Here is a 16,880-nt window from a genome sequence, read left to right as displayed (position 1 = left end):
TACACACACAGGAACCTCAGACCAACATTACATACATGTATATTTTAACCACCTGAGACATAAATGTGTAGTTTGTCTTGTGCAAAGCTATGCTAGAAAGTCAGCTGGATCCTATGGGCAAGGCACTCTCTGGGGAATCACAAGACCTGAATTCTGACTCAATTTGCCATATGGCCCTGGTAAGTCATGTCACCTGCCTATGCTTACAGCATTGTCAGCTCCTCCAATTGGATTCTCATGCCTGTGACAGCTGGCATTTTATTTTAAGGCTCAGTTCCTGGAGACAGAAAATTACATGAGAAACTCGAGCAGTAAAATAGTTTTAAAGTTTCATAGCTTTAAAACAACTTGAATGAAGAATSTGAATGCACTGCAATCTCAACAAAAGACTACACCCAAGGTGCTGTTGCCAGAAAGAGAAGGCAATTTCTTTCAAGYTGGTGTTACTGAGTTATCGTACTCATTGCTTAGGAAAGCTTAGTGTTTTAGCATTAATCAACATTAAAGAGGCAAAGAAAACTGATGGTTAAAATGCTATCTACAATTGAGCCCTTATCTATGTTACTGTGACCACATGATCACATTGGTGTTTTTTTTTTTTTTCAGTCTGATGACAAGAAGGAAAGGAAAGAGGGGAGTACAGCCAAGTTTTCCACAGTCAGTCCTCAGATGACCTCAGTCACCAGCAGGGCACACACAGCATTCCTAGCAATCCTGCAAGGATGCAATACAATGAATCAACAGTCACTTGAAAAGGAAAAACTAAGCACAACTTGCTAAGTGGCTTATCCAGGATTACAGAGTAAGTCYTGTGCTTAGGACCCAGGAATGTAGGTTCTTGCCCTCCTGTACTATGAGATTTTGGTGACACAGTGGTAGAAGAGAATTTTAAAGAAGGATCYTTATAGGTAACATAATAGGTACCACAGGTGTACCACAAAATTGACTGCTTAGATACTTGCTGATAAGTTTCCCAAAAGAGATCCTGCTCTATCTCTGTCTGAGACAGTAYAATTAGAAATAAAAAACACCCCACACTAAAGCTAAACAGTTAAGTCACTCATCCAAATAGATCAAAAGAACGCACACCCTTTCCTTTCTCCTCTTCATGCATAAAACAAGTCTTGCAACTTTAAAGGAAGCCTGCAACACAGTAACAGATCTGTTCCTGCCAGAAAGATGCTCTCTGGATGTAGGGAGACACCAAAGAAAATAACGTGCCACAAGCTAGAACCACCCATTCTTCCAGCAAAGCACTCCAACAACTTCCTTGTAGGATCAGGCCTGTATAGGAAGGAGGCCACCCAGAAGCAAATGTAGTCTTACACAAGAGCAATTAAGGAATTTGGCTTCATCCTTCACTGAAAGTTTAGGTGTACACTGGTTATGCCAGCCTTCTCTAAAGCAAACACCAGGTGAGCCAGGTTTGATCCCCTGCATTAGAGGATGTAACACAAAGAGGGGGAGATGAAGGGCCAATGTAAGTTATCCCTGTAGTACAAGCTAGTTGCTTCTGCAAACCACAAATACAGAGCAGAAGCACTCAAAATGTGGCAGGATACAAAGCGTGTGTTGTCTGCTAATGAAATTGGTGTATTATTCAGGAGCGGCACAGTARTAAGTAGGCTTTAAAGAAAATAGCGATAAAAATTTTATGGGTCCTTATACCATTTTACATCAAATGTATGTCACTTGTATTGTTTATTCTACCTCCCTTTCTCTCCTCACACTTTGGAAGCTAATAATTACTATAAAAACAGTACCTCGCATAGGAGACAGTACCATCTACAGGTGATTTGGCTGGTCAGATTTTATAGTACTTTGAGAGTCAAGTGATCAAACACACACATATAAAACCACTATCTTTGCTGCAAGCAAAAGCACATTTTCTGAATGTGTTGACAAAACTACAGCCATACAAGCATGTGTGACCAGATAAACATAGAGGAGAGGTCTTGCCAAAGAGTCACACTGATCCCTACATCAAACTTGCTTCCACTCTGTGGATTTCCAAAAATTTCCAAAAGGTGCTCAAAGGAACTGTGCACCCATGTGGCAGAAATGGGTTTAAAAGGCTCCGCCAGGCTGTGTCTAGAAAGGCTGGGAGGAAAGCAGAAGGAAAAGTTATTTCTAAATATACTTTGTACAAAATTAATTCTTCTCTTTCCTTTCTATAGGAAATTTGTTTCCATTGTTTGGAATCTGTTTGGGTGGTTGTTGGGTCCTCCCTTCCCAGAGGGAACCATAGGAAAAGAAATGCTTTGAAAAATTTAAAAAACATCAATTGTTTTGTGAACTGTTTTTCTTTAAAAAAACGAAAAAGAACCCCCCCACACCCTGGGCAGAGAGCCTGAAATCAGGTGTAATATCTAGAGCTACACTCCTCTCCCTCTCCCTCTCTTTTTTAATTGCCTGCACTTGACTGTATCCCTTTAAGGAAATAGGAATGAATCCAGGAAACTTTGTGTTATTTACTCAGCAGGAGATTAGCCCCACTTGATAGCTCTGAGCTAACCCATGCTGCAATATTTACGGGTCACATTGTGAGATGTGCCACTAAGATAAAGAGGTATATCCCAGAAATATGGGCAGCTGGAAAGGACTCTGTCAGTCAGAATAGACTGCATCTCAAAAAAGTCCCTCTGCTGCAATTCACTGGTTTATTCATTGAAGCTTATCAAAGAGGAACTCTTCTTTATRACTTGTCATGCCAACTTCTCAATCTCTGTCAGAAAAAAAAATGCCATGAAAAAGCTTCAGTTTGATGCAGACTCTACACTCCCATCTGCAAGCAGTAGGGGGCTGGTAACAATTCTTTATTTTATTTAAAGACACTAGAACAAGTGACATAGTTAAACTGCGCTCACCAATGCTTTCTGAGCTTTCTGCTCTGACAACACAACAGGAAGCACCAACACCTCCCGAGAATCATTAGGGTAATAAGTCTTTAATAAGGTCAGGTACCCAGAACATATCAGAACAATACCTTTTCCCCTGGAAATTGCCACAAATACTCTGTCTTCATCATAACCTCACACCATTCTTCTGCTTTGCCTATCAACAGAGCCAACAACACTTTGCAGTTCTTGCACACTAGCAGAGCATCACAGTGTTGGCACTGCAAACACTGAGGGCGCATGTTTGTTCTGGAAGCACTCTTACTAATTGGGGTTTTGGCTTTACTAGGTTATTTTTCTTGGGGAGAGGAGAAGGAAAGCATGAGATTTTTCCTCTAACAATATCTGGACCAAGAGTTAACTCTCAGCAATTACAAACAAAACCCAAACCACATTTTTTCCATATACAGCTAACGATCTAGGATCTGTAAATGTAACTAGTGYGCAGCCGACTTTTCAGAAAATAAAGAACATATCTGCAATAAGACATGACACATAGCAACAGCTTGTTTAAAAAATGACTCATTTTTTACAAGTTCTTTTGCCTTCTGAAGTTTTACAGGTTTCCCAGAACATTTTTTGTTTGTTTTTAAAGAGACAGAATATTGCAACATCTCACACATACAACACAAGACCTCAACTCATATATCACAACGGCAGCGAAATGAAAACCAGCACTATTACGTCCTTTGGCTTCAAGAGGAATAATTCCATTGTGTTTCCACAGATTAGAGATCATGCTGTACATCCACAAAGGACATGATTAGCCAGGAGTAAGTAAACATCATTTACTTAGTCAAGTAGAAAAAGGCTATGAGCAGCATCAAATTTCCTGCTGATGCCACTGCTGTTAATGTTCTACCATAAATATGTGATTTATGAACACAGAAGCAACCAGCTCAAGAACATTAACTGAAAAAGACAGGAAATTCTAACTGTAAAAGATAATATAACCTTTATTCCAGTTAGTTGGACACTGCTAATAGTGCTGTGAAGTTGGAGATAGATGCTGCTTTAAGTATAGCAGCAAGTAGGTGGATTACACCGGCTTTACACCAAGCATGTCTGCTCTACTGTAATGTGCTCTGTTCTCTTGGTGATACCTTCTGGTAAAGCAGGAAAGAGGCAAACAAACTTTCTTTGACACCCAGATATGGTAAAAGGAGGCAAGAAGACAGAGGACTTATCTAAGACAGCTCTGGAATGCTATGATTCAAATTAAACTGAACATAGGGAACCCAGGAAAGGAGATCCATCCCCTTTCTCTTCTCCTCCCCTCCTCCATGAGCTGGTGTGGTAGCCAGGAACACCCTATAAGAAAGATGAGCTTCAGACCTGAACTGTCACATTCAAAGCTCTTGCAGTGGTCATTACTGGAAATGAAAATCCAGGGCATTTCCTTGGCTTGTTCAACCGAGCGTTCCTAGCAATTTCCTCTGAGTGCTGCTGCTTTACCTACCCTTTGAGCAAAGAGAGTATTTGTGCGCAGAGCAGGTCATAACAGGGATGACAATCAGAAGTCAGTGCAGTTCTGCTGAGCTTGTGCCATTAATTATTGAACAGCTAAGATGTCATCCAGGAAAACCCAACACATGACATGCGCTACCTTGACTGCTGCAGCTCAGAAAGGACATGTCAGCAGAACTGTTGTTGCAGCTCCTTTCAGATCCTAACAGCACCAGAAGCACTGGTGTACCAGGCTCTTTCCCTGCCCTCAGGAACCTACTATCACTGCTCAGTCATATTTTGTGTCTTATAGAGAAATTTCACACCAGAGGGAGGCACCCCTCATCCCTGTGTTGGTGTAGAGCTAGACACACTCTGTTAGTGTCTGTGAAGTACTTCAAGGGCCAAAACAAAAATTATGCAAAATAATTTTAAATGGATAAAAGGTTCTAATRGGTACACAAAGCTTTATGTTGCATTCAAGTTCTGCACATAGCTAATTTCCAAATGGCAGAGATAGTAAATAATTGTTCCAAGTCACCGTCGTCTTTAAAGAAAAGAATTTGGGAACATCAGATGAAACTGGGAAATGACAGTTGCACATCAAACACAAGGAAGCACTTCTTCACATGTCACTGAAGTGTGGAACCCCCCGACACAGGATACTGCGTGTATCACAGGCGTCCAAGGGGTAGAGAAGTGACCAATTTTTCCTTTCCTGAGTTTGTCCATAAAGGGCTACGGAACACAAAGCACCTCTTTTTGGCTCATAAAATCTCTAAGCCACAAATAGCCAGAAAAGTATACTAGAGAAGCATCGCTATGCATTTACCTTGGGAAGAATACAAGAAGAGAACATCTGCTACCAGCTGCTGTTGGAGACACAACACTGTGCTTCAGCCTGGCCACTTTTCAGTACCAACAGAGGCTGCTTTCTCGTCAGCAGGAACCACAGTTGTAATGTGGAGTTTTTTGCCAAAAGGCCCACAGAATTTTCTGCATCTTCAAAAAGGACAGTCGCATGAACTGGACACAGGATGCTAACAGAAAAAGGTCTGCTCCCAACAACTATCCCTTCCGCCAGACCTGTAATTCAGGTGCCATACTCAACTCAGACCTCCCTCCAAATCCTCCAATCCCAGCCATGTCTGCAAAATGCCAGAACAAAGTTTCTCCCGAATTTCTCTTCCACCTATGACATCCACAGGCCTTCTCTGACTTCAGCAGAAAACCCTTCTTCCCTGCTGTGTTATTTATCCAAAATTTTGCTGCAAGCTCACTAAGTCAGTAAAATTCTCTAGGCATCCTTTTACTAGTTCTCATCTCTGCCAATAAAGATGCAAGTAAGTTCGCTTTGTGAAGGAGGCCCTTCATGATTCATCTGCTACCCAACTTTGGAATGCCAAATGAGAAAGATGTTGACTCCTGCATCTAGCTGGCCCTCAGTCTTGCTCTGTCACTTCCTCCTTAAGTTTCCTAACAACTACTACTTCCCTGAGCTCGGGACAAGCTCCTCCTGGCCAGCTGTGAGGCTTCCTCAGTCATTTCAGTGTCCTCTTTGCACAAAGCCTAAAAACCCTGTCAATCTCATCCCAGGTGTACTGGTACACATTGGTAATAGTGCTGTTTCTGGGTTACCCTGAGTGTAAGCTCATGGAAGAGAAGAAAAGAGCCTTCAACTTTGCCGATCGAGATCCTTGATCTTGAAAGTAACTTTATACAAACAGAAGTTCATAGCCTCCTGTATTTCCTCGAACAGTTCCTCCACCACACACACACACAGTGTTAAAACACCACATCCAGATCATCAGACCATTGAGTCTCCTTCCTAAGGAGAAATCTCGCTCTGTGGTAAAGCTGTCCGCAGGCACCCCACTCGCAGAGTATTTCATACGTTTGATAGACAGCAATTTCTTCTCCAGCTGAGCCAGCAAGCTCTCTGCAGTCCTTGACCCACCCTTATACAGAGGACTGGAGGTGCAGGGGGATGCATGGAGTTCAGCTATGTTTCCCTCATCCCAGCAAATTCATCTCCAGTCTCCTGAGAACTGCACAGAGCAGTCTCAGCACTGCAGTCGTTTCTGGGCTGCGTGTTTGAGACAGGACCAGGAAGAGAACTTGTCCCTTGCTACTTGGCATCTGCAAGGTGGACACAGAGGGCAAAAACAGTTTACAAAGGTTCATGAGCAGGAATAAGTAGGGAGAGAATTTCCAGACAACAGGACTCCCTGGAAAAGCCTCTCTGTGGCTGGTGCTATATCAGTTTCACCCACTCGCAATGTATGGGACCCATGGACAGTTTGACCTTTCTGCAAATGCTATTAAAACAACAAACACAGCTGAGGCAGCTGGGCGAAGCCAATTTCCAGAAGACAATTAACCCTTTTTCTGCCTCACAGATATGAAGCCAGCCATGAACATAGTTGCATGTCATTCAGTTACCCTGCAGCTGAGAATCCACCCTGATAATAGCAGGTATAAATGTAAAGCTTCCTCCCCCCTCGCCCCCCCCCGCCATGAGCTAAGGAGGTGCAGGCTGTCCTATGCAAAACACTTTTCCTGAAACACCAGATTAATCTGTACACTGGAAAAGGATTAAATTCATTTCCTGAGTACAGATATTTCTCAGCTGTCCGACCACTGAGAGGGTCACAGATGAGGTCCTGGGTCCAGGGAGTCAACCCTCCCATTTCTTCCTCCTAAAGAAAAGAGAGACTCCAGTTCAAATGTCCAGGAATCCCAGGATCTTGTGCAAGGTATCAGAAATACAGTTTCCCTTTCTCATTCAAGACACAACAAAATACTAAAAGCTTCCAACTTTTTGCAAGGCAGAAAAACAAAGAATGTTTTAAGCAGCCACATGCCCTGAACCTCTCCTCCATGGAGCAGAGTAACATGTGGAAATGAACGGCACACATTCCCTGCACGCAAGGCGCAGCTTAGTGCAAGGAGCAATCAATGCAAGCAACAACATTAGAAGCAAACCAAGAAGCAGCCCAGGAGCAGATGTTGTCTAACAGCTACCTCTGTTCMACTGTTATAACTGTTCTGGGTAAAGTGAAATTACTGGGAAGGAAAAACCTCCTCTCCGACAAAAGCCGTCACAGAGTCAGAAGCTCCCAGGAGCAGCACTGACACTGGATTAGAGAAAATGGGGACGGAGGGAAGGAGGAGAAATAAGTGTGCTTATTTCAGTTATATAAGAGTGGAAATTTTTCTGACAATTATTTTCAAAGAAAACTTCTGAGTTTTCACAAAGCATGCAGTAGTATAGCCTTAGTAGCCTTAGTCTTTAATCCAAACAGCTCAAGACCTTCATTTTGTAAGAAAAAACAACACAATCTCACATATTGTAAGAAAGCTTTTTTTTTTTTTACTTTCGAAAATACTGCCATTGCAGTGATTACTGTAAACCAGCAATTCCCAAAACAGAGATCCACTAGTTAGTTTAGTTAGTTAAGTAACCTGCATAACCATATCAAAACTAGGAGAAAGCATTTTCAGTTCAACATTTGCAGAGATGTTGGTTGATTCAAATCAAAGAATTAACCACTTGTTAATTAAGCATCTCCAGTTCTTCTAAATCAATGACTAAAGAATGGGAATAACCACTATTTTCCATAATAGTATACAGCGCCACGCCACTCAGTAAGTCTTTGTCCTGTTTCTACACTGCTTCTTTAAAGCAAAAGCAGGAAGTCAGAACAGAAAGTTCCTAAGCAGAAACTCCACTGAGATACAGCAGCTTGCAATGCCGTTCATTCTCCCTTCTACACAAATAATTCCCTGCCCACAGGAGACACTTTCTGCACTCCCCTTTCCCCTACTTCATAACACCATTTCTTCTCTCTACAGGTCCAACTCTCCCCAAATACCTCGAGAAGCAGGATGGTATCATTCCCCTTCCCTGGAACCGGCAGTATTCCACACGAAAATCTGTGAAGAAATAACACTGCCACTGTAAATAGACTATCAAAGTAGGTTCGCACTAAGAGGTGTGGTCTGCAATGCTCCCAGGCATCTCATCCCCCTTCCAACAGAGGCTAGTAGCAGTTGATTCAGAAAGAAACACACAAAATCCTGCAATTACGTTCCTTAGGTAATACTTCATAATCCTTCCTCCTGCACAGTTGGTGTGAAGGAGAAAGGCTGAGCTGCCTCAGGCAAGATAGGAAGAAATGGTAAGAAAGCAGACAATCCTTTATGTCATGCTGGARTTACAAACACAGCTAGAATTTCTCAGGGAAGGCAAGCAGCTTGGTGCCTACCTCTCATCCAGTTTCAACAAGGGTAAGACTGCAAACTGCCCCTGTGAATCCTGCCTGCCCCAAGTTTGACTACACTTACAAAGGTAAAACAGGACGTTGAAGCACAAGGAGCATCCCTCCAAAGCACAGTACAACAGCCTGTGCTATTACAGCATGTGCTAAGTAGCACGTGCCCAAGATTTTCCCATTAGAACAGCCATAGAGGCTACTCCGTATTGTCACTAACCAAAGTACCCTTTCTTCCCACAGTATCACCAAAAAGGAAACAAGCCTCTCCTTGCCCTCTGCCAGTTTGAGATGCTGAATGGCGGTGGGGGTTTGTCACCAAACAGCAGCTTCAGGGCCTCCAGCTGGCACAGAGCTGTCCTCAGCCATGTCAACTCCCATAGTCAGGCCAGAGGACTTCTCAGAGGATGACAAAGCACAAAAAGAGCACACAGACGCTGGCAGGCTGACTTTTCATCATCTGGCATGGTTTCATCCCCTTTGCTCCCTCCCACCCCAAATGCCTCTTTGCATCAGCCCTCAAGGATAATATTTGCCCAGCAAACAAGCCTCGATGTACAAGTGGTGAGTGGGCAGGCCCAGCCTCTGCAGTGCCCCAAAGAAACCACTCATCTGAACGTTTCCTGCTGAGAAGGCTCCGGTTGGTTTCTGAATAGCAGATACTTCATCAACCCACAAACTATGCAAGATGGGGAGTTACAAATAGCCCCATCCTCCCAGTAGCAAGTGAAAAATGGGATCTGTGGAAAGCAAAGGTAAAGGCAGGTCCCTCCTCCCATATTTTTCAGATGGCCATTTCATAACTCAGACTCAAAAATGGAGACACATGAAGACAAATTGCCACAYATGCCTTTAATGCAGCTAGATACTAGCTTTAGCCAGGCCACTTTCAGGGAGTACAGTGTTAATGCAGGAGAAAAGTATGGAAGACAGAACTGAAAGGGAAAAGGCTGCCACAAAATTCCCATCCCAAATATTTTCATTATAGGAGGGCAGAATGCCTCCTTGCGTTCCCAAAGATAGGGCAGAACAGGTAGGAGGAGGAAAAGGCCCTACGTTAGCAATCATTAAAGCATGTTAATACCTCAGCTTCACAACCTAAAGTCCCGCACAGCCTCCATTCCCACAACGAGCTGGCCTAGGCTGTCAAGGAGGGCTCGACAGTGCGGGAAGGCAGCCCGACGCCTCCCCGCCTGGGAGCTTCACCTCTTCTCTCTTCTCCTCACGACACTGGCTCAGCTTTGTGCAAGCTCCAGGACCACACATGCTTTGGGGCAGGCTCTAGCAATGCAGCCAAGATGCAAAACCAGATGATCTGCATTACCTGCCTCCAGCAAACGATCAGGAGAGTTTACTCACCGTGTTGTTTACCGCTGTGGCAGAGGTGATGCTTAACACTGAACTGCAATCTCAGCTTGTGTTTCTCATCTCAGCCMGAATTTCTAAAACAGCATATAAGAGGGAACAAACTGCTCTTCTGCACCTCACAATCTGTTTCTAATCTCCTCCTGAAGTTCTTTATAAAGCTCCTCTTAGTACTGACCAGAACAAAAAGCTTAATAAACAAAAAGAGGGAGAAAAAAGTATTTTGGAGCCACGTATTAATGAAGCCTTAGCATTATATGGATAAAGGTCAGGAAATACAGGGTTCCCATAGTAATGCTAATTAAACCATACTCCACATCCTGTGTATTTAGCAATACATGTTGAAAAGAAAAAGGCTTTATCCACTCATGCCAAAAAGGTTTTTGATTTAGTCAAGGCACTCCAATTCCCCCCACCTCTGAGTTTATTGTTCAGAGAAGTGGATTTTCAGATAAAATTGAGCTGAGTCAATGTAAGCATCATTACAGCCTCCCCACATTTAGGGCAACAGCAAGGGCTCTCAAGCCTGACTACAGRCTGAACACTTCGGTTTTATTTGCCCAGCCGAAATAGAGAAAAAGGACCTAGRTTTCAGAACAGCTTGACTCACCAAATCACAGTGTACAATGATCYTGCACTTGGATGCAGCGGGGATGTGGTAAGAAGGGGGGGGAGGACAACCAACCCATCACACACTCATAGCTAATAAATGTTAATCCCTTTTCATAAAGACTAATTTATTTGATACCAACAGCTTGATGGTAATATCCCTGTTTAATATCTCACAAGTTTGAGAGAACAGGTACAAGCAGCATCACCACAGAAAGGTGAAAGWTTTTTTTAAAAAAATTCTTAAAGTATATTTAAAAGAAATATGATGCGTGCATACATATTTTTTTTAATTTGAATATAGACACTGCACATTTCTTTCAGATTAATGTCAGTGAACCTTAGTATTTATTAGCTGAGCTCATGTTCTTCCAACACAGTTCTCTCCATACTACAGAAGCAGAATTTTTGGAGTGCAATTTCTCTCTCTCTGTTTGTAAATGATGTAGGAAGTGAACAATGTGTGCAAACAGACATTAGTCGTCTGGAAGTTATAACAGTGCCTGAAGCTAAATTTTGCTGAAGGCAGGACTGAGTAAATATTCTAGGACAGGCTTGTTCAGTTCCTTCTCTATGGATCCTCCCTTCAGGACAAAGAGATCAGAGAGGGGTAACATGGGAGAACAATCCTGCGATGGTTGTTGTAACTCCTAAGTACAGCACAAARGGACAGCATTACGTACTTGAACACAAGGCTTTACATTGGACTTAAGCTGTTTTAYGAACTCCTTTATATTGAAACGAACAGGAAGATAACACCAAAATTAAGCTGGCAAGAACTATTTATGAGATCATCACGAATGAAACACAGCCGTGTTGACCTCTCTCCAGCACAAATCCATGCGCTGCTGTGCTCACGTAGCTGCTGAGATCTTACCTATACTTTGCATAAAGTGCAGATCACTCTTTCTAGAGAGAATAACAAGCGATCTATTTGCATGCTTAGAGTGAGCAACTAGATTTGCATGGGAAGCAAAAGACCTTTTGCACCAAAGGAAACATATTTAATCAAAAGCTTTTGCACATCTGTATTGGAGCGGAGAGTTACTCTTCTACGCTAGAGACAATGCCACAAGTCTAAATGCCAGCTYGGGTGGAAAGGAAGGTAGAGCAGAAGATGGAAGGCAGCTCTCAAGCCCCAGAGCAAACTGTGCAGTGGGAGAAAGGTATGTGTGTTTGTGGGGTGTCTGCGTGTGTCCTCCTCTCCTCCAGCAAATCTGAATCTTTTCCGCAGTCCCCAGGAGACGAGACAAAAGGACAGAGTTCAGGACAAGAGATCACCTTCGAAATGCAGAYAGCTAAGACAGGGGCTTGGCCAGTGCTGCTGAAGAGGCCGTCACCCTCGCTGGGCACCAAGGAATCTGCACAGCTCAGCTCAGAGGACCTCAGGCTCACTAGTGTTGCACCTCAGGGAACTGCAGCAACTCCAGTGCTTGTGGCAGAAAACAGACCCAGGCATGCRCAGCAGAAGCCCTTCTGCTGGCAGCATTACTGGGTGGCTGCTGCTTGCCTCAGGCCCCGGCTGTCGCCTTCCTGCCAGGTGCACCACCTCACGTACCCTCCCTTTGGGCTCCAGTATCAAGTGTCTGTGTTTTAAAGAGACTTTGCAAGGAGCGATGTGCAGGCCTCACCACAGGAGCCTGGCTACTCCTCACTGCTGCACAAAGCCCAGGCAGCATCACGCCATGCCTGCCAAGGCTGACGAGGATTGGGTCAGGCTTTATTTTATCGAAACCATGATACTTGTCTGGCTTCTTGGGCAAAGCTCAGAACTGTTGCATCTGCCTAGGAGGACGGTTGACTAAAGGTCAATGGCCAAAGTTTCAGCCTGTAGTGATTCCCACCAGAGGGAAGGCAGGCAGGCCTGCAGGCTCTGCTAGCCAACCTGTCCCATCTGAAAGCATTCAGCCCACGAGCAAGAGCTACAGAGGGAATAAGGCTCAGAAATRTTTATGCAGCTCATCTCACCTTCACCTCAGCTACTCCTGGCATAGTCGTACAACTTACTTTCTCTAAACACTGTACAGTCACACTAGCCATTGCCAGTAGATAAGGCATAGGCTAGCTGATACTATTTTACAGGGAGCCAGACCATTTGTCCGGAGTGGAGATTTCTGTATCCATCATCTGTTGGCGTACAGGTCACCTACGGCTTAAATTCTCAGCTGGAAACAAGCTTAGTCCCCCTTTCCTCATTTTACAGAGGGGGAACCAAGGCAGATAAAAAACTACCTTATTCAGAGAAGTTTTGCAGAGTAAAACGGGAAAGGTATTCAGTTACCATGACACTGAGGGCTACGAGCAAGTTTTCTTCTAATTGTTATTACGTTAGATGTGCTTTCCTGCATCTGCACCTCTCCTCACTCGTCCCTCCCTTCCCCAGTCAAACTCACTCTGGGTACTTAGGGTTTTCAGGCAGAAGGAGAGTCTGCAGGCTATGTTTAACCCCTTCTTTTCCAGGAGCTGGATGGACTTAGCTCCTGCGGGACTAGTGTTTTTATGTAATCCTTAAACATCCTTCTGAACTAGACATGAACTAGACTTCATGGGGACAGAGCAGTTAGCTATGTACAGGAAAGCTATGCCAAGTCTTGTAGCAATACAGAAATTAAAACTACAGAAGCAGCCACAGCAGCTCCTCCTTCAGGGGACATCTCTGCYAAATTAGCTGGAATCATACACTTCATGGTCCATTATCACAACTACAGTCTGACTAGATAAAAAGAAGAGATGATACAAGACTCTTCCCCTACAAACTTTTATTACTTGACAGTTTTTCCTGCATTCCACTATGCCAATCAGCTGTACAATGCCAGARCCATGTACCATATCCCATTTCCTCTAAAACAAACCTGTGATTTAAGAGCACAAGGCAACACTTTCCTCTGTCTTAGTGCTGTGCAACACACAACAAGAGAGAAACACTTGGTAAAAAAAAAGCCTACGGGGTTGCAGAGCATGTTATCCCACCCTGAACAAAGCATAGGAAAGCCCAGCATAGCTCCAGACTTCATCTGAAAGGTCRCAGTACCATAACCTATGCACCACCCACAAGAGCTATTAATGTGAGGTTTGGCATCATTTTCTCCCAAAACTCATAATATTTGTTACTCCACTTCAAGCCCCCAGGTCCTGCTGTCAAGTTAAATATTGAGACTGTAGTGTTCCTKCTGGCTTATACAAGCATGTAGAATTCGGAAATATTTAAGAAAGCTGAGCATGAGAAAACAGATCAAGGAAAACATCATTTTCAAAAAACACTTAGGTCATTCCATGACACATTTCTTTGAAGTCCAGCTGATGATTTTTTAAATGCTTTGGGCTGACAAACTTTTTGAACATACGGTCTGAGAAAAGCACGCAGTGCTTCCTGCCACAGCAGAGGCACACAGGGAATACTCAGCAAATCACTTCAGGGCACCTTGTTTAGCTGCAGAGGTCAAGTTTACTTAGCAAAATGTACAATTAGGTATACGCATAAGAAAATCCCTCTTTGTAACAGTTAACAAATTAAAGTTTTAGGATGCTAAGTGAGGAAAAGAAGACCTCGCTTCAAAAATACTAAGAGAAGTAATCAGAACATCACTGAGCAACAGTATCTCTATTTCAACCTGCTAGGCTACGCCCTACCTCAAAGTATACACAGTGACAGTCAAAAGACAAAAAGTCTTACTGATTTTTGTAACAGAAYGGATCGTTCAGGAGTCAGACATTGAAAGTAAAACAAAAATTTCCACCTAGACAGCAAGCAAAGGCGTCTGGCAGGAAAAGGGAAGACACTGCTCCGTTCAGTGGGAGAAGGCAGAATTACTGTGGATGAAGTTTTCTGTCACTTCCTTTAACTCCAAGATGAGCTTCTGCAAGTAGGTGAAGAGAGGTGGGAGGATTCATTCCCCAAAGCAGTCTTATCAAAGTAAAAAGATTTAGACAGTGAATAACATGTGGGTTGTATTATGGAAACAGACTTAGTCTACTATCCATGAGGATCAATATCTGCAAAGCTCTCTGACCATGAAGAACATCAAGCTGGCAGCTCTGCCCATATGATTCATGTTACTGTCAACTGACCTTTTCCCATTAGTTTATTCTCTGAGGCTGCCTGGCAAAGTCACGAGTAACAGCAGACACCAGAACTGTCTGTCTGCTGCTAAAGACAGCTGCACATGGAGTTGTCATTTGCAATAAAATCTTTATAGCACTGGATGATGGAGTCCAGATTTATTATAAGCATCAAATTAGGGGCAAGGGGACAAATATTCCCATTTGAAAGGGACAAAACAGCCAACCAGATTTTTCAGACGGACAACTGACACTACCCAACTTAGCTTGCCATCATCAGCATAAAGATATGCTGGAGATTCATAATAAAACCCTTTGTACAGAAAGGCAGTTTCAGACAGACCTTATACCATCTTATGAAGGATCTCAAAACTACACCTCAGGCCTCACATCTGTCTCAGCGCAGGATTTAGGCGGACRTCCTGGCAAGGAGAGGATTTTTCCACTCCAGGTCATCGCAGTTTCTCAGTTCACCCTCTGGACCACCTGCACTGGCTAGCTAAAGAACAGACTAGACTGATTACCAGTTTTACCTAGTATAGTAATTGCCTTAGTTGTCAGGAGAYGTGTTTGTACATTCTTACATATATACATATTTATATGATCTCCAGAATTAAATATAGCTCTAAAATATGAAAAAAAAATGGAATTCTTCCTGAAATTYGAGGAATTAAAGCTAAAGATTTCAGGTTTTCCAAGAGTCCCTTTTTGCACAACAGCCACCTTTCCAACATCTCCATCAGAATAGGCAAGGATTCAAAGGGTCATGTTTAAACAAGGAAACTCTGTTTGGATTATTTTATCTCCTCAAGCTATTCCTGAGCACGGCTGTTTTTCAGTATCCAAGGCTGGCAATCATGGGCCTCTTTTCCCCCTTGTTACTCTCAGGAAGTGCTACAGGAAGGATCTGAGATTAAATACACAACTTCACTGAAGTCATCCCACGAGCATGTTAAACACAGCACAGTTCAAAGGTAAGGCTTTCCCTTAGGAGAGATAGAGCTCCAGTATCTTCTGCTTCAAAAGAGAAGGAGAAGTGGCRCTAGTCCAGCAACCATAGAGACCCACTGCATCATTATTGTGTAACAGTCACCAAGGTTGCTAMTACGTGCCCAGCATTGTCTGCACCTGGATCTTGGCAAGAAAAAATATTCCTCAAACAGAGGATAATGGAAAAAAAAGAAAAGGAGAAGGGACAGGACACGTATTCAGGTCAGTCACTTGCATGCAAGACGAAAACTTCCGGACTGCAAACTCCTCAGCTCAGAGTAGAGCAATAGAGGAGGGCAGCAAGTGCAAAGGACCAGAGCCTCCACGCCCACACCCACGCCAGGGCATTCCCCATCCCCATGGATGCAGCTAGAGCTGTGCTGCACACACAGCATGGCATTTGGCAGAGAAGAAGGTTTTTGCACAGGAATGTGAATCCGTATCCATCTTTCATTAGGAGACTACCAACAGCTGGGGAGGAGGCGGCTAGATAACTCTGAGCCAGCAGAGACACTCATGGCATGCACAAAGCCTGAGGCTCACTGCTCCCCTCTCCCCACATGCTACCTTGCCGACTTTTTGACAARTATGTAGCAAAGCTGAGTGGTTCCTGTGAAGAAACAGTCAGGCTCAGTCAACCAACGCAGTGCAGTATGATAAAGCCAGGGGAGCGTTCAGGTCTCCAGGGTGTCCTGAGTCCTGCTGCAAAGGGGAGCTCTACAGCCGAGGTGGCTTGGTGCAGGTCTGCCCCTCCCCTTGGCGTCTCTGACCTCTCTCAGACGGCTGTCTCCACGGTGCCTGCAGCCAGCCGCTACTTTATCATTTACTTCTTCCAACTTGCTGGGAACTTACAGGAGGAAAAAGCAAGAGCCGAGGGGAGACCCAGTAGCAGCCCAAAGCCCGCCTGCGCCAGCCCACGCAGCAGCGTTTTGCGAGTGCCAGAAGCCGCGGAGCGTCGCCCACCTCCGCCACAGCGAGCGCGAGGAGCTCCCCGAACCGCCGGGCGAGCCGCGGGAACTGTCCCCGACACCCAGCGACGCCCGCCGAGGCCAGGCCGGCCCAGCGGGCGCCTGCCGCCCGACCCCGACCCTCGCGGAAGGCCGCCGCTCCCCGACACCTCACGCCGCGCTCCCTCGAGGCGGAGGTAAGGGCGGCAGTGGGCCGAGGRGGGAGGGCCCGGGCGCCACGTGGCCACGGTCGCCTCAGGCGCCAACGGTCCCCTCAGCGGCCAACGGTCACC

At 44.4% G+C, this 16,880-nt stretch overlaps 1 protein-coding gene across 1 annotated transcript in view; it reads right to left on the bottom strand.

Moving 5' to 3' along the window:
• The window catches only part of CRACR2B (calcium release activated channel regulator 2B), a 62,059-nt gene extending 53,773 nt beyond the window's left edge, over positions 1-8,286 (bottom strand). Inside the window, exon 1 of the mRNA XM_085298490.1 lies at positions 8,219-8,286. Within this exon, the coding sequence (XP_085154616.1) occupies positions 8,219-8,241 (23 nt within the window). The 5' untranslated portion in view covers positions 8,242-8,286. The remainder of the gene's footprint in view (positions 1-8,218) is intronic.
• Between the last annotated feature and the right edge of the window lie 8,594 nt (positions 8,287-16,880).

Source organism: Rhea americana, unplaced genomic scaffold, assembly GCF_003343005.1.
Source record: "Rhea americana isolate MKP2758 unplaced genomic scaffold, rheAme1 scaffold_139, whole genome shotgun sequence".
In the NCBI taxonomy this organism is placed as follows: domain Eukaryota; kingdom Metazoa; phylum Chordata; class Aves; order Rheiformes; family Rheidae; genus Rhea; species Rhea americana.
This window is presented reverse-complemented; position numbering and strand designations above follow the sequence as displayed.